The sequence below is a fragment of the Haliotis cracherodii genome, unplaced genomic scaffold (genome assembly GCF_022045235.1).
Source record: "Haliotis cracherodii isolate W230 unplaced genomic scaffold, xgHalCrac1.p SCAF_8, whole genome shotgun sequence".
NCBI lineage: Eukaryota > Metazoa > Mollusca > Gastropoda > Lepetellida > Haliotidae > Haliotis > Haliotis cracherodii.
The window spans coordinates 35,553,151-35,579,201 of NW_027266341.1; the positions used below are offsets into that span (position 1 = coordinate 35,553,151).

The window sequence follows — 26,051 nt, forward strand, 5'->3', positions numbered from 1 at the left end:
TTCTGTTTGACACATCCTAGGATTCCCTCTACGACATACGTTATAATAAGTAAAAACTATGCAAATGTTGGCAAGAACAGGTTTAATTGTAGTACATATCCATTCCTCTTTTACTTTCCACAACAATTTCCAGAAGTTTTTCCTCCAATTCAGATTGTGTTGGCCTATCTTCCTAAAGGGAAGGGCATTAACTGACTGTAAAAGTCCAGTTTCCACCCTTGCCAAACTAAGCTAGAATTCCGGGGTTACATTTTGGCTGGACCAACAAGTTTATGCATAGTCTAATCAAAATCGCATAACGAACTAGACATCTAGTTCGTAAACATGGATTTCAATGTGCAGATTTCGGTTGACTGCAGGATTTGCAAAGCATGTGTACCGTCAACTGGGCATCAGTAGATATTTTGTAAATATTTTCATGTTTTAAATCAAGGTGCTGTTGATGCACTTCACAGGGTAAGGTCCATTTTATCACAATATAGATCTTGATTATCGATCAGATTGTCTTCACTTGGTGCCGCCATTTTGTTTGAAGCAAATGCAAGTGATATCAGATGTGGAATCTGATTGGTCAATAGGAGGGACATAGAAGGGACAAAACTCGTACTAGCCACTGGTGGCGGTACAATCGAGCCTGGAAATGTTACCCTAGTTTGGTAAGGGTGGAAACTGGACTGTTACAGTTAATGCCCTTGCCTCAGGAAGATGGTGTTCACTAATAGGAGGAGCCATCTCCATCATGCCGTGTTCTTATACAATATGGCAACATGCATCAATGTAATGTCAGATTATACTGGTTGTCCATTATTACATAAAAATACATATATAAAATATCTGATGTACTTCACAATTGAACATTTTTATCCAAAATCCACTGATTAAAAAGTACACTGTCCTAAACTGGAATACACTCTGAAACTGCAGTGGTAAAGTACTTGAAATGATCAAATCATGGTCATATCTGTGTTTTTCGTTTTCAGCAACCTGATTACTCCGCTTGCTACTGATTCTAGAAGTGATTTATTATCACACAAAGATACAAATAGTGACATTAAAAACAATGTCATAGTATTCTGGGATTCAACTAATAAATTCATACATCAATGCCTAAAAAATTCAATTCAAATTTTTAAAAAGAAGAAACTGTCATTTCTCTCGTCTCATATTTCATCACAACACACATGGTAAATCAATAATATATACAACTCAAAAGAAGTTAAGAACAGACGATTTTTTTATATGACTTATTAATCTGTCATTGTAAAAAGAGCACCCGAGGTTTTTCATATGACTATTGTTAATTTTAATCCGTCAAACAAAAGAATTGGTTGTTCTTGAACTCTTCTGAGTAGTACATTAGGAAAGAGCAATATAAACACAATGATATCCACAGTTTGCAAGGACTGAGAAAGAACAGCTACAACATAAGAGTATGGTCCAGCCACCTCTACCATGAGACTACACAAGGCTTGGTGCATGTGGACAGGTACGTGAGTTCAGGTGTGATATAATACTGTAGATATAACCTTTAGGCTTAAAAAAAAAAGAAAAGAATTGGTTCTCAGGCAATGACTTTTGAAATTTAGTACGGGCAGGCAGTGTTTTTGTTTTTCTGGCTTGTTAAAACTAGTATGTAACCAAATAAACAGTTGTGTACCATCAACCTGTGGAAGGACCTCCTACATAAACAGGCATACAAACTCCTATTGCCGCCATGACCATAACACGATGTTGAAGCAGTAAAGCAGTGTGCATGGGAAGGGAAGTAACTGTGTGCTATATTGGACTGCATTGTAGTACTGTACTGTATATGTCCGCAGATAAGCCGAATTTTGAGGACCAGAAAAAAGATTCTGTAGAAAGGGGTCGGCTTATCTGCGGGATACACTTTCATGATAGTATTTTTCAGATCGTGATCTGTCAGAAACATCGCCTGAATGACGGTCCGAAAGATAACAACTTCCCGAAAGTTTGGAAGTTGCCACGACTAGAGCCATTATTGTCATAAATTATCAATAAAGTTATTATCATATACCAATGTTGTCATTATTAAAAAAATTTAAGTATGTTACTACTTCCGATAAGTTTTCAATTGAATATTCAAAGTTTATCGTTCTTCATCAACTCCAAAATCTTGGGTATTAGGATTTCTAAATTTTTTTTCAAAAGAAAAAAGAAAAAGAAACGAGTGACAGACTTTATGATGATGCAGGAGGTGCCTGAGAACCAAGACTATTATTTTTTTAGCCCTACATAACAAGAAGGAGCTTTCCCTGATCCTTTATGAGAACCACAAGACTTTGAAGCTCACTTGAATTATGAAGAAATAATGGCGGCCAGTTTCAGGGGACATGTAAAATATGCAGTAACACAAGAAAATGAGGACTGTTGTCAAAGGTTGCTTGATAAAAAAATCAGAATAGGCCAAATATCTATGTTATTGTGCATGCTAGCAGCATAGCTAATTTCACAATCATACATGCAGATATGGCTGAGTAACAGTAATAGAAAAAATGAAATTTCAATATGGCTGTCATGTCATGTCGGATTGGAATTCTGGGAGCACATCTTAGTGACACCATAGGTGGGATCATTCATACAAAGTTTCAGTTCCACAGCTCCTTCAGAGGAGATGTCGAAATGTAAAAGCTAAGATAGAGGGACAACGCGGGACGATGTAACTTTACTTGACTTTCAGTAACCTGAGCAAAATACCTGAAGATGTTAAAATTACTGGTCAAAATCATTTCTGATGACCTGACCTGTATGGATACTTCTGTGCAAGGATTTCAAAGAAAGAGTTTTAAAGTCTATGTTAGACTTTTTAAAGTTGAACTTGAGGACAAACATACTTATAGTTGTATATGAGTATTGACCATTTTATCACAGAAGAAAATATGGTGATCAAGAAGTTCCAGCCAGAGGTTCAGATTGACAATACATTACCTGGAAAAAAGTCACTTTCCATTTCTGAGCAATACATGTTCCTTGGACATATATACCATTCAAGAGAAGAGAGGACTACCCAATTTGTTGATAGTACTAAAGTTAACCTGTCATGGTATGTTGGAAGTAGAACCCCTGTACACTAAGAACACTTTAACCACTAAGCTACCCCCAGCCCTCATGTATTATCTATATTATGAGAATCCTTATGAATATTACTGAAGAGCATTAAACTAATCAAAAACACTTCAGATCAACCTAAAGTTTATTATGAACACTTAGTTACAGAATGACGAAATACTGGTGGTGCTTAACATAAAATGAAAATTTACTGCTTGTAAAAATGTTGAAGAAACTTCAAGGTACAGACAGTAGACTCGTTCTTGGTCTAGCTTGGAATTATTATAAAAAACTTTGTGATGATGGCGGTTGCAACCTGTTAAACAAATAATGACTGACTCCCTACTTACCAAAAACCATCTCTATCAGGAGGCTCCCATATCTGAGCATGTTTTGTTTAATTCTGCTCTTAAGCTAACACAAAGCCTTTACTTATGAGTGTGAGTGTGAGTGAGTTGGGTTTAACGCCTCTTTTAACAGTGTTATATCGTGGCGTGTCAGCTTAATGTGGGAGGAAAGCCCGAAGTGATGCAAGTCTCAGACGTTTACCACTTCGGTGAAACCCACGAGCATGGGTATGGTGCTGACAAACCTAGAAATATAATTGGGGTGGACCGGGATTCGAACCCACAATCATAGGTTTCTGGCGTGCCCAAGGGACGCAACTCTGCACAGCGAATCACGGAGCGTTTACTTATGAACCAGAGTGACGTTGTACAAAACTACAAAACAACCTTAGCACTATGACTGTCGTAAGTCTGTGTTAAGGTATGGGAGTTACGATCACCTTAGTGCCAATATCGCTTTGTACAACAATGCCCAAGGAGCCCTCAAACCCATATACAGTCCAGTGTCCACTGAGGGATATAGTGCTTGTATATATCCAACGTGCTTGTATATATCCCCAGGTACAGCTTTCACTGCACCAACAGCTATAACAGTAAATCCACATATATATATCAGAAAATACATATATACCAGGGTTTTATATGACGCAGAAAAGTGCGTCCAGTACTCACAAATGTAGAGAAAGGATGCAGAAATACAATATACTGCATCCCAAGGGACGCACAATAATGTTCATTGTACGTACAGCGCATCAAGAGCAGTTATGGATGTCTGCCACTTCATCCATCAGTCATGACCACTGACCACATCATCACTGATTCATCCCAGGCTCTAAAGTAATTATCTGAACAAGTACACTACACCATGTCATAACTTTACAGGACCTCATACTGCCAGCAAGGACCGTTAACATTAATTATTGAGGGTCCCTGAACCCCCAGTTTTGTAAGTCAAGGTAGAACCCTGTGTATCGTCATCAGTTCCCTCCTGTAACAATGACCGGTATCAATAATCCCACTCAGACCCAAGGTCCGCCATGCACATTCCTAATATCTGTTAATGCTTTGAGGGGCGTCACTAACACATATAAGAAATGTTTGCTTTAAAAAATCTTAATTAAGTCAGACCAATTTAAAAAATATATATGAAAGTTGTTCTTCTACAATTTTTGTACGCCAACATGTTAAAATTTCATTAGAAATAATAACGTCATGAATGACAATAGTTGAATGAGGCCTTAAATGTCGACATTACAAGGGGTATTCATATTTTATAAACACCTGCTTATTATAATGGCACTTGTTTTGTTCTCTCCAAAAATGGTTCTGAATGTGAAAAAGCAACAAATAAGTTGGGTTTTAAAATAAAAAGAATGTTTGTTTTATTTTGGGAAGATTAGAATAGCCTCGTCCACAACACAGGGAAACAGATGGTTCTTGCCTTGCTTTGAATAATTCATTAACATGAACAGAACAGAATACTATCATATATCTCGGATACAAACAGCTTTAAACATTCCATCCAAATTGTTACCATGGTAACCATGAAGTGCAACATCAGCTACAAAAATTACACATGGCCTCCTCATCATATTGCACATGATCAATTTAGTATTAGTCTGTAGTCGATTAAGATACTCTTTCATAGTGATGTTACCACTACTAGTCATATGGTTGGAAAAGGTTGATTCAAATGATAACAATGTCATAAAAATTTATGAACTGAATTGAATTATGTTAGTAATAGCATAATCAGCATATATGTGTAAAAGATTTGAAAAGTTGAAAATATGAATTGAAAAAATACCTCAAATTATAGTGGTGTAACGTGACAGTATTGTGTCCCAATACGAGACAATATACATCGATTTACAACCCCTATACCTACTTCACATACGATACATTACATTACAAGTTATACTGGTGTAAAAACATAATGATAAAGACTTGAAATGCTAAATGAAACTGTTCAACAACCAGCTTCTGGAGATTCTCTGGTATTTCCCAGGTGGCTATAAATAGCATGACATTCACAGCGCCCTCTACCAATATTTTTCTGCCCTACAATATCCCATCTTTCATCTCTGAAATTAAACAAATGATTCAGGGTTGTGATTCACATGCAAAAAGAAAGAGTGAGTATGGTTTAACGCCGCTTTTAGCAATATTCCAGCAATATCACGGCGGGGGACACCAGAAATTGGCTTCACACATTGTACCCATGTCGGGAATCTTTGGCGTGACGAGCGAACGCTTTAACCACTAGGCTACCCGACCGCCCCGCAAAAAGAAAGAATATCAACGTATGAAATAATAGCACTAGTAAAATCCTAGATATTTTTTATATTTGTATACTTATCCTGCATTACTCCTTAATGCATCTATTGCTTGTTTTTGATAGAAAGAAGAGCTGTGTGAGTAATGCAGGAGTTAAAAAATCTGTATCAGGATACTATACGTATCACACCCATAGTATTGGGATACAAATCGTATCGCACCCATAGTATGATATTGCGACACCACCATATGGTTACACCTCTACTAAACTATACTATCCATTATGCATATAAAAACTAACATCCATCAACTAAAACTATAAACTATTTGCCCACATAATCTACAACTAATTCAGACCCTCAATAACAATAACTCCCTCAAAAAGCTTCTGTTTTTTATACATGTAGGTTATAAAGAATGATATTTTTCTAAGTTGGTATACAAAATGTTTGGCATAAAATTCCGTGTAGGTGTTAAAAAAATATATAAAAAAATGTTCAACTTCCAGATTAGTATAGCTACTTATGAATGAAAAACAAACTCATAGGTCCAACAATCACAGAAGTACATGTATGAATGTGAAACAATTCTGAAAGTTACTTGATCATTTTTCTTGTTAGAATAAATATTTTCATATTTATTATTCACCATTTCTTAATGAGTAATAAATTCTCGATTTGTTTTTCATTGCTTCTTGTAAAACACAGTTGGCCAAAACATTTGTTTGTCAAAAATAATTTTATTATATTATTTTAAGTTTTTTGTCGTTGGACTGTCTTGTAAACCTACTAACACACAATGTAGGCCTAATCTACATCATATAGTTCTACAGTTCATTATTTCCACTTGCTAAAAATAAATATGCATATCATATTTCAGCATAGCTTTGAAAGGCACCTGTAGTTGCATACATGTTAACCATCATAAATTCATGTTCAACAATCACATTCAGAGAGAAATCATCAGAAAATATTCTCTGACAAGCACTGACATATCTCAAAGTGAATATTTCTATCTACAAGGAAACAAACGTTTGACACTGCATGGTTTTGTGAACAAATACATGTGTGTACAACAAAGAAAAAATGAAAAAAGAAGTATACGACTTACAGACCACATGGTGAAGTGACAAGAAACTGTGGTCAAAGGGAGATAACTCTTGATAGCACCATCTCAGGAATAATCAGAAAAACAAACTAACTTGTGGCAACTTCACTGATGGTGTTTTGACCAAACAAATATTTTCAACTAGTGGCATTGAAGAAACCAGATCTTTCACCTCAAAAATCCATTTTAGAGGAGAACTATTTACAACAAAGGTACTTTCAACTTTGTGTGTTCACACTGAATACATGACTGAAGCTATCTAATGTATAATGTTCACAAACTTAATTTTTAATAAAGGTGTACAGTGAACAGTTTCTAAAGAAGGTACCATCCATTCTTAGGTAAAAAAAATGTTTCCCATCTTTGAGCTGGTGCAGGGACTGCTTTTTTCACCATTCCGAATTCAGTGACTGAGTGAGTATGGTTTTACTCCACTTTTAGCAATATTCCAGCAATGTCATGGCAGGGGACACCAGAAATGGCCTTCACACATTGTTGGTAATCGAACCCGGGTCTTCGGCGTGACGAGCAAACGCTTTAACCACTAGGCTACCCGGACCCAACTCCGGAATTCAGCTGAATTTTCAGAGTTTAGATTTTAGTCTTCAGTTAGAGTTATCTTTCCTTTAAAAGTGACCCAATGTTGTGACCAAATAGCCTTTAATACATTGAAAACAAGTGGCCATATTCATGAAAGACTTGGCTGTCTTCTTTCATTTGCTGTTTGAAAAAAAGACCATGTACACAAAAATGTGGTTCAAATAGCAGAACAAAGCCTGGTCACTTTGCCATTTTGAAAATCTTGAATTGATATTCTTTTTTGGCCTTACATTCATTCACCTTCAGACATCAGAAAAATGTTACATATTATGGTAAAAGTCCAAGGCAATCTAAACTATTCTATCTAAACTTCACACAAAATTAAATTGAACAATTTCACATGTATAATACATTTTCGTTGTTTGATCAAGGTCTCTTTGACTAGAGAGTACATTGGCACCTCTTCCTAGCATGTGTTCTTTATAACGTATGGAGCTTAAATATATCTTTTATTACTTGGTTTTTGCAAATCTACAATCCCAAAGAGTCACAAATATAAATCTTTGAGTTTTAAAGAAAGTCTTTCTTTCTTCCTGCCAAATATTAACACATTTCAGTGATTTAAAAATTCATATCAGGGTAAAAAACAAAATACTAACATTGTAAGGGAGGTAACTCTTTGTCACGGCATTCAAAGGGACCTTTGAAGCAGCTAGTATAGTTTATTTTCCCTTTTTTATTTAAACTCTATCAACCATATAAAAATATGAATGTGCCAAAATATAATTAATTAATGTCTACTCCTGACTGTGGTTTGTTTCAGAAGAAAATAATGAAACCAAGTAATGAAAGGAGGCCGAACCACATATACTGGTAAAAAAGTAAAGGACCATCCAGTTCTTTCATATTATGGCATGACATATGAACTACAATCAAGTCTCGTTAATCCAACACTCGTCAATCCCACCATCAGCTTTATTCGACACAAATGATGGGAACTCAGTGCTATTTAGACCCGTTAATCCGACAGTCTCGCACTCCGACTCTGACACAACTAATTTGCAACAAATTGCTGAAATCACTCATTAATCAGTCTCATTAATCTGACACAGTGATCAGCGTACTCCGTGGTCATCTGCCCGCGAGTACACAGCCCCATGTTTTGATGCGAGACGAGTCTGCGAGTAGCTGCATATTTCAATGGCTGCAGAGATAAACTGGCTTAACAACAATCTGACATCTTCGTTAATCCGACATACTGGTGATCATATACAACCAACAATGTTGGATTAACGGGACTTGACTGTTTAGTCAAAAGAAAGAATTGGGTGGTCCTTCACTTTTTTTGAGTAGTATATGAGCACAGCCATGATAGTCCAAGGTGCTTGTACATAGCATTGAATAAATAATGATATGTCTCTTAATGGAAATGTGGTTCAAGCATACATTTTATCTGACTTAAAAAGGTCATGGTACCCTTACACATGTTACCATAATCATGTAATTTGCACTTCAATTACAAACACCATATCAACCATCAAAATGACGAAAGTCCACACCACTTAAAATAACATGCATCATAAGTAAATACCTGGTATATGTCAAAGGTGGTATGGATATAAAGGCATATATTAAATTTCAAGAAACAATTAACAAAATAATCTTGAATCCCCAAACCTAAGGAAATTGTAGTTTGAGACATTGTCCAACAATTTTTGAAATGTTTGTAGCCAGGATGGCGAATGACAGCTTGACCTTTAGGTAGCACAAGTCCTGACAAAACTCACAAAAACATCCACTTGTGGCTGGGAATTCATGTCTCAATTAGGGCTACATCATTGTGCAGAGTTGCATCCCTTTGCAGTCCCAGTATCCACTGATTGTGGGATCAAGTTCAAGATTTAGCCTGATATTGTTGCTTAATCTGTTAGCATCATGCTGTGCTCATGGGTTTCACCAAAGTGGTGAAAAACTGTGTCAATTTGGACTGTCCTGTAACTAAAATACCGTTACATACGCAGCATTCCACATGTCAAACCCAACTCACTCCCGGGATGTCCATCTGTCATCCAAGTTACACAACTTACACAGTGCCAAGGACCTCCCATTTAACGTTCTCTGAATTGGGAGGCAAACAATTCTATTTTGACTTCGCAACAAATTTTCTTTTAAAACATACAGCATCTCCAATAAATAATTCTGTTTTAAAACCTGAGGACTTTTTCAGGAACAAGATTAAAAAAACATTCTTTAACATCCAAGCCATGCACCCCTCCCATCAACATCAATCCCAATAGAATTTAATGGAAGGCCCTTCAGTCGTCTTGTTAATACACGAAAGTGTTCTAGTGAGTTGGTTTTGACACCGATCTAAACTTGGTTTATGTATACACCGACTCTAAAAAATTTATATAATTTTTTTAATGTATAAACAGTAGGCTTTTTATTCTGCCGATCAGAAACAAAGGATCGTAATAAGGGTGAATATGAGATGTAAGCTCACAATCATAGGATCCTTGCATGCCCAAGGGACGCAACTCTACATAGCAAATATCTGTGCCTTAAACCACTGGGGAATGTTTGCCTCCTTGAAGTGAGACATCATTAATTGTAAATTCATCCTCATCACAATACCCTGTGATCAAACCAATAAAAACATTAAATCTTATTTTTCCTTCACTACACAAACTGAAAATTGTAATGGCTAGCATTTTGTCACAATACACACTAAAATGCCATTCACACCATTTTGAAAATGATTGAAATTGTTTTATGTGTTTAGCACCTGCAGTTTTACTGAACTGTCTGCACTCAGCTTCAAAATGAAGAAAAACAATGGAAAGATAGGAAGTGGCTTCTGAGATGTGTTGAGTGCAGGTGTGAATGTATGCTGAGTGCAGGTATGAATGTATGCTGAGTGCAGGTGTGAATGTATGCTGAGTGCAGGTGTGAATGTATGCTGAGTGCAGGTGTGAATATATGCTGAGTGCAGGTGTGAATGTATGCTGAGTGCAGGTGTGAATGTATGCTGAGTGCAGGTGTGAATGTGTAGTCAGAGTGACCTCAGATCAACTGATGACCTCCACAAACGCTGCAGGAAACATCCCTGACCTCCCATCAAGGTCCCCATACCGCCAGTCCGGCGACCCCGCCACGTCGCCGCCAAGGAGAATCACATCACCAACCTAGGAACAAGAAACACAGTATAATTTCTTTCTTCCCCCAACTTACTGGACTCAAAATAATTTTCTACTTGCTTGTTGATGAATTCTTACCTATGATTATTTCATAACTGGAAGTGCTATCTACGAGCACTCTGAATTTGTTGAATATCATGTCGAAGAAGCAGTCAGTTCAATAATATGAGAAATATATTTGATGTTGTTAAGTGTGAATACAAAACAGGGTTGTGAAACATCAGTCCAAACCAATCTGGCCGGAACTCTCCCTTCCCTCTCATCTGTTTCATGTCATGCTTATCTGTATTCTCGGTAATTATTTTTCCTCAAAATGTTTCTACTAGGGCTGGGACAAGTTCAAGTTTATTACTTGGGTACCCACCTCCCTATTACCTGACCCTTCCCGGGTACTCCCTTTGGGGGTCATACATACACTGAAGTTGAATCTTCATGAAAACATATAAAGTCAGAAAGAAATGTTAACTATTCTACATGATTGGAAAATACTCCATTCTGATTTGATAACATGTTTCAAATCACAATAACAACCTCTCACTGAAACAGCCAAATTGATGGCCACATCATCATTGAAGTCAATGTTGGAGATGGATTCTCAATCATGGTCAGTAGTCTAGTATATCATCAAATGGAGGTACTGAAAACTGCAGTTTCAAAATATCTTCTACCCAAACCATGTAGGTGTGACTTCTTCCTGGGACCTACCTTGAAGGACAGTTCCTGATCTGATTCCCCCTGGAAGTCATACAATGCTCGGGCCTGGATCAGGGGCTTTGACTCTGCTGGTATATGACTGGTTGGTTCACCATGTGGCACAGCTGTGAAGATATACAGCAATATAATAAATTATATACCGCATTTGATGTAATAAGCGCCTGGGTTGGTTGGTTGGTTTGTTGTTAACGCCGCACTCAGCAATATTCCAGCTATATGACGGTCTGTAAATAATCGAGTCTGGACCAGACAATCTAGTGATTGATATCATGTATAATTGTATCAACCTAGTCAGCGAGCCTGACCTCCCAATCCCATTATCCGCCTTTTACGACAAGCACAGTCGCCTTTTACGGCAAGCATGGGTTGCTGAAGACCTATTCTACCCCGGCATCTTCACGGGTCAATAAGCGCCTGGGGCGCTTTCAAAATTGGAATTAGGGGCTCTTATTACAATATAAGAGTTGAAAGATTGTAAATTTCGTAGTTTAAGCTGACGGCCTGAAATGAAACAAAAGAATAGTATGTGCGTATCATACATCGAGAGATTTGTTCTCCAGAATTTAACTGCCCATAATTAAGGGTTCATAAAACATATGAATGCGTATTACACAAATCAATAAGTCTTGTGTACATTGATCAATCGGATGGGGTGCTAATTGGGATTGTTCACTAGCAAATATATTTCCAAATATCGCCATCGGCGCAAATTAGAGTGGGGCGCTTATTACGTCGAATACGGTAAAAGCGTGAAGGTCATCATCATCATCATCATACAATTTGATTGCTGTGATTAGGACTGATTTGAAAGGCATGACACATAATTTGAGAGAGAGAAATATTGTCAAAGTTGGGTATGACAGATGGAGTTGGTGCATCACTTTCTAAATGAAGCTATGGTGGCGAATGTTCCAGAAAATGGTGTTCATAATAACAGAACAGAGATATAAGACACTGAATAATCAAGAAAGGATACCTTCCGCCTCAGGCAGGTCCTTCTCTATGGTGACAAAGCTTGCTGGAAACATGCCCTCCTTGCCGTGACATCGCCCCCTCAACCAGTCACTTCCGATCTTCTCCAGCAGCTGAATTGTCTCCCCTGTCTTGAAACTCAGGTCCGTATCTTGTTCACCTTCATAATCAAAGCTTGCCACGCAGTAGGGCTGTGATTGGTCAGTAACTGCTGAACCTGGTTCTGTGATTGGCTGAATCAAAAGGATTGACCTTTCTGTATCACGCATAACAAACACAACTTATACCACTTGGGTGAGTTACGTACATTGTTATTCTTTGAAATGACCCTCTATGTTCAACGTGCCGAGGTTGGACAATTAAATTCAGACGAGTTTGGAGCAAGCCATGGCTCACAGCTCAAATTGTCGTGTAAAGTGCAACACGTTCTTGGCCCACCTGTGGTGATATGGCCGACGCCTCAAGTGTTGAAAGTTAGAGGTGCAACAATACACTGGGGTTGCGATACAATACATATCCCGATACTATGAGTGTGATACGATTCGTATCCTGATACAGTATTTGATAAGTTGATATTCTTTCTTTTTCTTGGTGAATTTCAACCCGGCTGGCTGTAAATAGCACACCATTCACAGTACCCTCTAACCTATATTTTTCTGCACTACTATATCACATCTTCGATCTCTGAAATTTAAAAACAAATGATTCAGGGTTGTGATTTTACCAACAAAAAGAAAGAATATCAACTTTTTAAATAAAGTACTCCATTGGGAAACAAATTATATTGCATCCATAGTATCGGGATACGCATCACATCGTGACCCTACTATATCTTTACACCCCTAGTCTTCATGTTCTTCCAACTACTAATCGCCTATCAAAGACTTCATATATTTTGCACAGGAATTCAAATTCAAAGAATTGGCTAAGCTGCAGCTGAGTCTTGCCTGTGAACATTGCGTATCGTGTTGTCAGGAAAGACCTACCTTGTTATGACTGTCATCATTTGAATCATCTGTCATTTGATTGGCTGACCAAGGATCATGTGACTGCGCCTCGATCTCATTGGCTGCTTGATACTGGGGCAGGTCTGAAGGGATATAGTCGATGAAGGCCGAGGGAAACTTCCCTGTCCGTCCATCCATCTGTCCGAACAGCCACTCCGTGTTGACCTGGCTGACCACCTGGAGCCTCTGTCCAGCCTACACAAACAAGAGTGAGTGAGTGAGTGAGTGAGTGAGTGAGTGAGTGAGTGAGTGAGTGTATACAAGTGTTGGCAAAAGCAGTTGCTGCATGAGAAATTGTTGAAAATGTAAAAACCACATACCAAAATCAAGAAGGAGTGTTTTATCCAACTTATGAATTGTCAAAGTGCAAGAAATACCAGAATGAAGAAGAAAACATCTGGATACCTTTTAGTGAAACAAATAAGTGTGTCGCAGTATAAAGGGAATTCGATCAAAGCGTGTGAGAGACAGACATTGTGAAGCATGCAGCACAAACTGAAGTTATGACAAGTAAAATTGAACAACTTTTCATCACCTGCCCCGGTGGATAAGTGGGAAAACAGTGGGTTACAAAACTAAACATGCTATGTGAGGTTGCAGGTTTGATTCCAGCCTTCTGTTATGAAAACTTTCATTTCTTGTCTTCAATTTAAGAACATTAGACGTTTGAAACACCAAGAACAAATTTCATCTACTATTCAACTCATCAGGTCTTACTTGGAAAAAGTAAAACCTCATACCTGGGATGAGGTTTAAAAGTAAAACCTCACAAGAGGTTATTACAAGATAGGAAGCTACCTACAATACAATAGGCAAAACTGGCAGTAGGTTTATAATAAACGACCTTATCAAGTAGGTTTCGTAGTAGTCTCATTGTTTAAGCCAAACATGATTTTGACATGAGGCAGACAGGGTTTGAACCTCTTACATTCTGCTCTCCAGGCAGACACTTTATCCATAAGACAAATAAAAAAGTAATCAAAATAGTTATGTTCAACTGCTAGTGTTTACAACAGTGAACAGCCCCATGACCAAATGACTGAAAATGCACTTGATTACCTGGAAGCTCAGTTCATCGCCTTGTCCATCAAAGTCAAACATAGCCGTCACATGACCGTCTTGTGACTTGCTGACTGTGTCCTCCGCTGGGAGGTCCTCAACAATCTCGACGAAGGAAATGGGGAATATTCCGACCCTGTCCCTGAGTTCCCCCTTCAGCCACTCACTCCCCACCCTCCCCACCAAGCGGATGACGTCACCCTCCTCAAATACCAGGTCATCCTTCCCTTCTCCGTCAAAGTCGAACCGGGCCACACACCGAGGGCCTGACGTCACGCTGGGAGTCGACTTCTTCACGGGCAGGGGACTGTCCCACAATGGCAAGTCTGGCTTTATAGCGAAGTCAGAGATCTGGAAATAATCAGAAGCTTGAAAACATCTGACATAACAATTCATCATCTAAAATGGCTTTCACATCACTTGGCTGAGATCAAGGCAAGGTGAGGTGAAATGGAGTTTAACGTTGCGTGCAATGTTATTGGACTTATATAGCGACATGCATGCACGTGTGTGTGTGTCTGCTTGTACTAGTCTGGACTGATGCAGATTTCATAGTGCTAGCCCACGGAGATATCATGCTTCAGTTTAACATGAATACCCCACTCAGACACAGTATACTGACTCCGAGCTGACCAGTCCTTGTTTTAGCCCCTTAATGCCGAGCGCCAGACAGGGTAACAACAAGTACCATCTCTTAATGTCTTTTGGTATGATGCGGCCGGGGATCAAACCCTGGACTTTCTGCCCTCCAGACAGACACTCTACCACTAGATCACGGAAGCAGTCTACACTGTATGTAGATATTCCCAAAAGGTACATGGAATATATGAAAATATAGTAGGAAGGACATTTAGCCTTATTCATGGTGTGTATAGATAACATTGGCATCACGGTGGGTGGTGTGCATCCATGAATCAGCTTGGGTGTGTTTACAGTTGAAATAAACTTAAATATTTAAAAGCAATGAGCTAGGACTATAAAATCTGGACAAGTACAAGCAGCCACACACACAAATGTAATAATCTTGGATGTGATGTTAAACCCCATTTAACCTCACCCCATACATTGTATGATATTGATCTCATTGCATGTTTATGATGTAAAGAGATGGGTTCTTGTAACGACAAAAAATGAATCTATTTTTAGCTGATGGCCATGTTGGGATGTTCCTTTTATTTGGAAAACAGTGAAAATAGAAGTTAAAAAACAAAACATGGATCGCTACTCTTGCATTTTGTCTTTCTGTCACCATTTCACACAAGTGAAGACAGCTGTACAGCGGAAGCCTCACCTCATCATGTAGGGGATGGACGATGTCCACAAAGCCTGCTGGGAACATCCCTTCCTTGGCCCCGACTCTTCCCACCAGCCAGTCGGCATCAACACGCCGCACCAACATCACCACATCCTCAGTCTGCAACACCAGCATACAATGTGTCTTCCATATTCCCTTATTTAGTTTGTGTTTGTGTTGTTTAACACCCCACTCAAAATATTCCAGCTATATGACAGCGACTTGTAAATAATTTAGTCCGGGCCAAACCATCTTCCCGAGGCAAGTGAGTTAACTGACTATAAAAGTCCAGTTTCCACCCTTGTCGAACTAGGCTGGTATTATGGAGTTACATTTTGGCTGGACTAACGAGTCTATGCATCGTCCAATCAAATTCGCGCATCGAAATCGAAATCCGGTTCGTAAAGTGTCATGCAGATTTCAGTCGACTGCAGGATTTGCAAAGCATGTGCACCGCTAACTCGTTGTCAACAGATATTTTCTAAATCTTTTCATGTTTTTAATCAAGGTACTCAAGGTATTTGATGCACTTCACGATGTAAGATTCGTTTGATCACAATATAGAACTTGATTATCGATCAGATCGTCTTGACTGGGCGCCACTGTTTTGTTTGAAGCAAATGCAAGTGATACGAGAGGTTGAATCTGATTGGTCAATAGGAGAGGCATAGAAAGGACATTACTCGTAATAGCCACTGGTGGCGCTACGATCGAGCCCAGGAATTCCAGCCTAGATCGGCAAGGGTGGAAACTGGACTTTTAAAGTCAGTTAACTCTCTTGCCTCGGGAAGATGGGGCCAAACAATCTAGAGATTGATATTGTGTTCAATGACCAGAGTACAATGACACACAATCAACCAAGTCCCCCAGTATGATGCTGGGATCTATTCTAACATAGAATTCCGAAGGGGGCATACCGTAAATCGTGAAATTAATGCATCTCCAAAAGAATGTGACCGCTAGTCCCTAACCAAAAATGTGACACCCCTTCCTCTCAAGCATCAGTGGATTTATATTAAGAAAACGTCCTCTGTCAGGAGAATCCTCACTTTAATCCAACCTTACATTAATCCAATCACACGCCAAATAGCACCACTTATTAGTGCTGAGTACTTCCGCTAAAACAATACATGCACGCTGGCTTGTGTCGGCCTTTAACGCAGTCGCAAAAAATAAAGACACCATGCTGTGTGGGTGGCGTCTGTCTGGACTTGCAGGTGTGATCAGTGATGACATACTTGTAAGTGAGTAGAACTCTTGTCTTGACCTAAGCAGTATATGTTCCAATACGTACATCACCAGGCTTCATCAGTCTACCATCATTATAACGTGTAAGTCAATTATCCATAGGTATATATCCTTCCTATTTCACATATCTGAACATCACTTGTACATGACGGTGTTAGTATCTACACCGAAACTCAGAGCTCCAGATAAGCTTTTGGTGTTGTGGGTATTTTACCCATGCATTTTAAAATCATTGGGTATCAGTAATTCTATCTGGGTATTCAAATTTCTGTTACCCACTAGATTTTACACATGTGGGTATTTAAGTTAAATATTTAAAAACTATTCATCTAGTCCCTGCAAACTGGGGTCTTGTGGGTTTGAGAGCTTTATAGGACTCAAAAATACCACGATACCTCCACAAGAAAGTGTGATGGCAAATGATCATGATGTAACTGTCATCGTGGAGTTTAGCAAGGTTGACGAAATGCCCGTTTATAATTTCAAAATAAGTTGCTCATTTGCTAATCAAATAAGCAGGGTTACTTCACAATATTTAATGATACGCACAAGTTTCATTTTTGTAGCGTATCTGTAATGTTCGTTGCGTATTTGATACGCTTGGATTTTATTTTACTGCATATTTCTGCATTTCTGATGTGTATTTTACGCAGATACGCAGCTTATCTGGAGCTCTGAAAGTTGTATATCCATAGAACTCTCTCCCTTGTTCAACAAACATGCTGTCATACACAGATGGTGCAGACCTTGGTGAGAAGCATGGTCTCACTCTCGGGCACTACATTGTTTACTGTGAGCTTCGCTGTACATAAGTCATACTGTCGTCTTCCCGAGGCAAGGCAGTTAACTGACTGTAAAAGTCGTTTCCACCCTTGACGAACTAGGGTAGGAGTTCTGGTCTCGATCATAGCGCTACCATAGGCTATTTCGTGTTATGTTTCACCACTTATATCACTTGCATTTGCTTCAAACAAAATGGTGGTACCCTGTCAAGATGATCTGATAGATGATCAAGATTTATATTGTAATATAACTGATCTTTCCACGAAGTGCATCAAATAATGTGAGAACCTTGATTTAAAACATGAAAAGATTTTCGAAAATATCTGTCGATGCCCAGTTGGCGGTACACATCCTTTGCAAATCCTGCAGTCGACCAAAATCTGCATGCTGAAACCCATGTTGTTTGTGAAGCGCATGCGGATTTCACTACATGATTTTGATTGGAGTATGCATAGACCTGTTAGTCCAGCCAAAATATAACTCCAGAATTACAGCCTATTAGGCAAGGGTGGAAACGGGACTTTTCCAGTCAGTTAATTCCCTTGCCTCGGGAAGATGTCCAATAATATGCCATTGTTTACAGCCTTGTGCATTGAACCCTACATGACAATATACTCCAATATAGCCAGATAAAAAAGTGTCACTTTATTAGTGCTAACAAGGGACACTCACATTTAATGCATTCATTTCACGACTCCCAAGTACCTACCTTAAACGAGATTTCATCAACTTGTGATGCTTCATAGTCGAACGTGGCAATGGCGTGTGGCACAGACAGTGTGTAGTGATACAAGACGTGATCAGGTCCGGGACGAGGAGGGAGGTCTGATCAAAAGAAACATATGTCATCAGGGACATCTTGTCAAACAATGGCAGAATGTTTCAGCTGTGAATGTCTTTCATATCAGTCAGTATTTTACCTAAGAAAACATACAACTTTATGGATAAGAACTTCTGGTCCAAAGCATTTAGCAACGTTTCATGTGTACATAAGATGTATAGATCATATATATCATGTACATTAGATGTATATATCACGTATATATCATGTACATAAGATGCATACATCATAAATATCATGTACATAAGATGTATATATCATGTACATAAGATGTATATATCATATATATATTATGTATATATTTACTTAGCAGGCTTTGTTCTCTATATTGGAGGAATCGCAGAGGACCAGAGACAACATGCACTGATCAATATTATTCAAAAAGTTACAAGTTACTAGTGAACACTAAAGTCTATTTTCCTTAATGATCCTGGCTTTTGGTTCAGGTCCGTCAAATCTCTACATGGAAAATAAGACAGGCATGGCCTGAGTGTGTACTTGCTGAGACGTAGCTCCCAGAACCACACCCACCTGGTGTCCGGGCACCTGCCTTGGGGGGCGACGGCTTCACTGGCAGCTTTTTACTCCGTGGTGACCCACTAGGAAATAAAACATTCAACTCTCCAGTTTCAAAATATATATGCTCAACAGAGCAGTTCCACAAAAACAATAACTGCTATAATAATGTCTACTGTTTAAGAACTACTTAAAGGTCAATATCATCATGTCACATCACTTGAAGGTGATTTAGAGGCTTCAGCATCTGCAGTTGGTGACTTGACCAAATGACTTAACTAAACCGATTGATTGTTTATTCAGACTTGGCTAATATTGCACCAGACATTCCTCTCTGGAAACAGGAAGATTCTGTGTTATGAATCTACACTGACACAGCATGTCACTATAAGTGAGTGAGTGAGTATGGTTTTACGCCACTTTTAGCAATATTCCAGCAATATCACGGCGGGGGACACCAGAAATGGGCTTCACATATTGTATCCATGTCGGGAATCCAACCCGGGTCTTCGGCGTAACGAGCGAACGCTTTAACCGCTAGGCTACCCGACCACCCCTGTCACTATGAGAGACTGTTCCAGGTGAACTGATACAGACATACATCCTACCCTGTGGGGGGTGGGGGTTTGGCTGGCATGGACATCGGTCGCGGTGGACCTCCCTGGGGGCGTGACGGACTCATCTCGACCTTCTCACCTGAAGCAACATGTCAGTTAAATAAAAAATATATTCATAAGACCATATAATAAGAAATAATCCAAAAAATACAACAATTGAGACAGTTGAGACAATAAGACAATAAATAAATAAGACAATAAATAGGTAAATAAATAAGACAATAAATAAGACAATAAATAAGACAATAAATAAATAAATAAATAAATAAATAAATAAATATACAAATTGAGTAATAAACAAAACCTTTCATTGAACATTCTGTGATAATTTGATACTTTATTACTATCCATACTAAACAATGAACTGAGGGGTTACACAATTATTACTGATACAATACTTCAGTCTAAACGCATAACATAAACTATATTTATGAAAATCAAAACACATGCAATTCCGACATGTTGACTAAGATAGCCTCCTCACCCTTTTCTTCAGCAAGTTGTCTCCCTTGAGGAGGTCCTGAAGGTCGGAGAGGTTTGGCCTTGGGTGAGTCCTCATCCTCTTCTTTAGATGTCTCGTCTGATGTGCTCTTCTTCCCCTTCATCGACATTGGCCTACCAGCAGGTCGAGGCGGTTTGTCCTTAGGAGACTCCTCCTCAACGTCTGCAGAAACTTCTTCCGTCTTCTTTGGTGTCATCATCGACATTGGTCTTCCTGCAGGTCTTGGAGGACGAACCTTGGGAGACACATCCTCATCCTCAGCTGCTTCTGGCTTTGATGTTGTCATGGAGATGGGTCTGCCTGATGGACGAGGTGGGGGAGGTCGGGAGACACCTTCATCATAGTTATCGGATTGTCTCCTGGGAGGGGGAGGTCTTGAAACAGCAGGTGTACCTTCAGGGCTTGCTGCAGGTCTAACTGAAGGAGGATCTCTGGGAGACTTATCATCAGGGGAGGAACTGTCACCAGGTACTGATCTCCGCTTGGCTCTTGGCTTCAGAGGAACATGTTTGGGAGATGCTTCCTCTTCTGTGCCACTTCTACCAGACTCAGAATCTTCCCTTGGTGATCCAGATGAAGACTTTCTTGGAAGTGGAGGTCTCTTTACTGGAACAGGTTGTTTTTCATTATCTACCTGCTGTTCAAATCTTGCAGCAATGGACACAGGTCGCTTAGCAGGAACTGGTCTTGGTGATGTTGATCCATCCTGTTTTGGATCTTTGCGAGAAACTTCACTTGACAACCCTACAACTGAGCTTGGCCTTTTGGCTGGAACAGGGGGCATGTTTCCCATCATCACATCTGCATCTTTATCTTTACTGTCCTCATCTGTAGTCCCCTCTGATTCATGCAGACGCTTGGGTTTGGGTGGTGGTCGGATTATTGTAGGTCTCTTAGCAGCTGGTTGTGGTGGAGGTGCCTGCATCTTGTCATCTCTACAATCATCACCGACTATCTTCTTTTCTTCGATGTCAGGTGAAGGTTTAGGTCTGGGCAGGACTGTTGGTCTGGGTTTTGTTGGAGATGGTTGACCACCTTCCACATAGAGTTTGGGTGGCACAGGTGGACATGCTTCACGGTGTTCCTCGGAGAGATTTTCATTAGAAGTTTGCACGGTTGATCGTAATTTAACCTTAAATGGTAACCCTTGACCGGCATCACTTTCATTTAGATCAGGATCCCTTTTGGGTCGTCCAATAATATTTGGTCTTGGTTTCGGTTTATCAATTCTTGCATACTGAGGTTCTGGTTCATTAGCTAAACTATTACTACTGTCTGACTTTTGTATCACAGATTGTTCAACTCCACTCTTACTCTCTTGAGCAGCATTTTTACTCGGTACAACTGGCCTTGATGAAATACTTTTGTTTTCTTCTCGAGGACTAGGCAGTGGTTTTGTCGGTCTAATGATGGTTGGTTTAGAGGGCTTGGGAGGCTGGGATCTACTGATATCCTCATCACCACCGTCAGACCCATGGATTGGTGGAACTCCCCGAGGAACTACATCAGTGGGTGACAGATCCATGGGGGCGCCACGGGCTGGAATGGGTGGCTTGTCATCATGTCTGACAAATCCAGGCCTTGTGGGAGGAGGAGGTCTGGAGGAAGGCACAGGGTGAGATGAAGGCAGAGATGTGTCTCCCAGGAGATCCGTCCTGGGTGGAGGGGCTGGCGGATGCTCCCCCTCCAGGTTTACAAGACTCCCTGGGGATGGGTTGAATAACGCCATTGGGGGAGGCAGGCCAGACTGCTCAGTGTCATCGTCCAGAAGATTTTGTTGATGACAGGGCTGACTCGACGTGCTGGACTTCTTCGGAGGGGGTGGTCGAATCTGATTTGTTGGAGGTCGAGGTCGCATTGGAGCATTGTTGCCCTGCTCAGCAGCATGAGATGAAGAAACTGAAAAATAATAGTAACGTAAAATTAATCGACATTATCAATGCAGTGACAACTCATTTAATTGAGTACACTGTTCCAGACAATGTAACCTGATGGTCACAGAATCCCTACAGGTGCTTTGGTATAAAATCAGCACTCAGCAGTTTCTGTTTATAATGATAAAATAATCCTCACATTACCTTTCACAAGTGAACACTGTAACATATGCAACAAATACAACCAACTGAAACACTGTTCCCCCAAAGTCATATACCTTTTTCAAGAGGTTTTTATCCAATATGAACGCTGCAGAGATGGGGACAAAATGTATATCAGACTTTGTACCTTATATTTGTAATTAATAGTGAAAACAGGGACTACTCCCTGCCAAGTCTCAAACTACTAATAACTCAGTGTACTGTTGAGCGACTGATGTAAGGGAGAAAACTCTAATGATTGGCTTTTCAGGATGTGATGGTCACCAAAACTGGATGTTTGGAATCGTTGGAATGAGTGAGTGAGTGAGAATGGTTTTAAACCACTTTTAGCAATTTTCCAGCAATATCATGCTGGGGCACACTTGAAAATGGACTTCACACATTGTACCCATGTGGGGAATCAATCCTTGGGCTTCGGGGTGACGAGCCGATTCTTTAACCACCAGGCTACCCTGCAGCCCCGAATCGTTGGGATGACATTTGGTAAGTTTGGAATGTTATTAATAAAAGCGTGTGTGTATGGGTTGCCATGGTTAGCAAAGTTAGTTGCTGGGATGATTGACTTGTCTGTATCGATAATATGTTAGAGTTCAAGCTATACACAATACTGAACTACAGTCGGCCTTCTCATCTCTTTCCATATGTTTGATGGTCTGCAGGATTTCAAAATGACAAACCTTAACTGTCTTCCCAAAGCAATTGAATAAACAAAAACAAAAAAGAAACGAGTTGATATTCCAGTGCATTATTCTGAATCCTATTAGTCCGATCAAGAATCGAGATATATCTCACTCAGGCTACTCACCTGGTCGAGGTGGAGGTCTGGATACAGAATTGTCTGCAGGTTTCACTTCTGGCTTGGGACTCTCCTTTTCATCGCGGAATCCAACTTGGCTCATCGGCTTTGCACTTACAATTGTTATTTCTGGACGTCTTAAAACAAACAAGGATACTAATAATTATTTCAACTAACTGACAAATATTTTTTGTTTCTCTTTATGTAAACAAAATAAACATGAAGTAATAGGTGGAGAGGTGAAAGGGGTTTATAGTTGCGGTCAAGATTATTGTGCATATATGGCAATGTTTATCTGTGCATGCTCGTGTGTGTGTGTGTGTGTGTGTGTGTGTGCGTGCGTGCATGTGTGTATCTGCTTGAGATTCAAGGACAGAGCAGGTCACTTGTATCACGTGCTTGTCTCCCCTTGGATGACAAGGACAGAAAGGTCGCCAGTGACCCACAAATGTCTCCCCTTGAGATCCCAGGGAAGGATAATTCGCTGGTATCACATGTTTGTCTCCCCTTGGATGACAAGGACAGAATAGGTCGCTAGTGTCCCACAAATGTCTCCCCTTGAGATCCCAGGGTAGGATTGGTCGCTGGTATAACATGTTTGTATCCAATGTAAGCCTGAAGCAGACAACCTAGGGGCTGATCATAGATAAATGCCACTGTTAATGGCAGCACACTTATCAGCCTGGAGCCAAAAACTGAGTGACTGCCTTAAGTGGAGTGGAGTGGAGTGGAGTGGAGTGGAGTGGAGTGGAGTGGAGTGGAGTGGAGTGGAGTGGAGTGAGAGCACAGAGTACCTGGGATACGCATCCAACGCAACTGAGACCAACAAGTGATCACCAAACCATAACTAACTCTGCCAGGAACAAATAATTTTAATTAATGTTCTTGTATGACAAATAAATAAAAAGAGGGTAGTGTGTTGTAGAAAAGTTTACAGTTATTCTGCCTACTTTTTAACAGATCCCCTTGAGATATTGGGCTTCTCTGCTGATGGTCGTGGAGGGATTTTGGAGGCACTTGCTGGAGGCACTGCAGGTCTTCGGGATTCACCTGGACAAGGAAGACACAGGTAACCTCTAAACACCAAGGTTTTAATAATGTATGAAGTCAACACATCCAGGACAGATCAATTTTTTAAAAGGCTTTAGCTTACTATTTTTATGGCACACATTGTAGTACAATTATTGACAAATCAGACTTACCACTTCCATCACTGGGCTTTGGAGGAGGTCTGCTTGGTACTAGGGGTGATGGTCTCGCTCCATCCCCGCCCCCTTTGGGGGAGGGTGGTGGCCTGGCAGGCGCAGGGCGAGATGGGACTGGTCTTTTTGGCTCATTTCCATTTGTACCTGTATCAGTGTGTATATGCATGGTTTCTGTATTAATTAAATATTGATTATGTACATTGAAGAAAATGAATTTATCTCAATTTTCCATAAAACATATCAAAGTAAGATATTTTACATAAACTATCAGCTGATCAGCAAGACATAAACTATAAGTGTAAATTTAATCACTAATCATAAAATATAATAAAAAATAACACAAAAAAAGTTATTTTATTTGACCGATTACTCCATCTTTGACAGGTTAAAAATAAGCACCTACAAAAATCATGTAAAATATAAGGAACAATTCAGTTTTCAAGCAATAATTAATGAAATACAGTATATTGCCACTTATAACATGTATAAAGGGTACAAAGCCCTCACAGAAGTAAAAATATACACATATTTTACTCTAATTATACTAAACGCACTTTAAATGGAATGAGCATTTACATTTCTCCACTATACTGACTGACCCAAACAATTATAATACAAAAGAGGGAATAACATTAATGTATTTATATTTATATTTTGATTGACTGAAGTTGATAGGTTAGCTAAAATCTGTTAAAATAATAGAAATGTGGCCTTAAGAGTCTCATATACATTATGATCATGGTAATAATGTTTCATCATATTTTCCTGTATTCTTGGACAGTATCTTAAAATATACTATCATGTATCATTCTATCCACAGGTGGCCCAGTCGTCTAAGGCGCCGTGATTCGCTGCGCCAGAAACCTATGATTGTAGGTTCGAATCCCGATTCGCCCCAATTATGTTTCTAGGTTTGTCAGCACCATACCCATGCTCGCGTGGTAAATGTCCGAGACCTGCATCACATTGGGCTTTCCCCCCACATTTAGCTGACATGCCGCGATATAACGGGAATACTGTTAAAAGCGCCATTAAACCCAACTCACTCACTCACTCACCACTGAAAAATCTGCGAATGTATGCATTCATTTACACAGATAATGACTTGGGTAAATGAAATAAATTAATAAAAATACCTTGGTACATTTGGTCCTCATCATTTTTGCAGTGATGGATTTTGCCTACCACTATAAATAGCAGAGATACAATGCCTCAGGGGTTACTATGACTACCTGTCTACTGACTGCAATGTCTGATGATAATTTAAGCACTAGGTTACATACAGCTGTGATGCCCTGTGGTGGAAATATCCTCACATAATTCATGATCATTGCTTAACATATTGATAAGTCTACATTAGATTTACAAACAAAGTTAGTCCGCCTTCACAAGATGACAGACAGTATGCAGTCTGTGTGGGAAGGAAGTTGTAACAAAATAGTTCCTCATAAATGGGACAATGTTGTTTGAGATTTCACTGTATAAACAATCAACGAGGACTTTGTCAGAACAAAGTTAAACACATACAAGATAAACAAAGTTGGTATGATACCGAAACATGCGTTGGAGTTTATACAATACGTAAAAAACATTAAATGCGTAACGGGAAATAGAGGGGACTTACACGCTGCTGTTGATGGCCTGATAATCGTTGGTCTCTTTGGGGGAAGTGGAGCCCCTCCTCCTGCGACAGTTTCTGCCATGGTGAGCGTAATGATTAACAAATGATACAAATTTTGTCCCGGATGGACTCCTAATGTCCAATGGTGTTTTGCACTTGCGTTGACGTCGACATCTCAATGAACGTTGGTCATCTATTCATGCAACTATTGAAGACATGCAATGCAACAGTTAGCTTCCTACTTCA

General features: G+C 39.6%; 1 protein-coding gene across 1 annotated transcript; it reads right to left on the reverse strand.

Moving 5' to 3' along the window:
* Window positions 1-26,046, reverse strand: LOC139451132 (SH3 domain-containing protein 19-like). The gene is made up of 14 exons (XM_071232928.1): window positions 25,809-26,046; window positions 24,182-24,328; window positions 23,930-24,029; window positions 22,989-23,116; window positions 20,070-21,986; window positions 19,577-19,664; window positions 18,984-19,051; window positions 18,321-18,436; window positions 15,578-15,700; window positions 14,287-14,637; window positions 13,207-13,422; window positions 12,225-12,453; window positions 11,240-11,352; window positions 1-10,522 (listed from the first exon to the last, which is right to left on the reverse strand). Exons 1-14 carry the CDS (start codon window positions 25,885-25,887, stop codon window positions 10,406-10,408), a joined length of 3,792 nt encoding a protein of 1,263 aa, XP_071089029.1. The 5' UTR covers window positions 25,888-26,046; the 3' UTR covers window positions 1-10,405.
* Window positions 26,047-26,051: the final 5 nt, after the last annotated feature.

What these genes read in the sequence shown, in the direction of transcription:
- LOC139451132 (XM_071232928.1), bottom strand. Translation starts at nt 25,887, where the DNA reads ATGGCAGAAACTGTCGCAGGAGGAGGGGCTCCACTTCCCCCAAAGAGA. An exon ending in GGCAGGTGCCCGGACACCAG is followed by an intron (nt 18,437 to 18,983) that starts GTGGGTGTGGTT and finishes TCTTTTGATCAG; the next exon opens with ACCTCCCTCCTCGTCCCGGA. An exon ending in GCGATGAACTGAGCTTCCAG is followed by an intron (nt 13,423 to 14,286) that starts GTAATCAAGTGC and finishes TTGTTTGTGTAG; the next exon opens with GCTGGACAGAGGCTCCAGGT.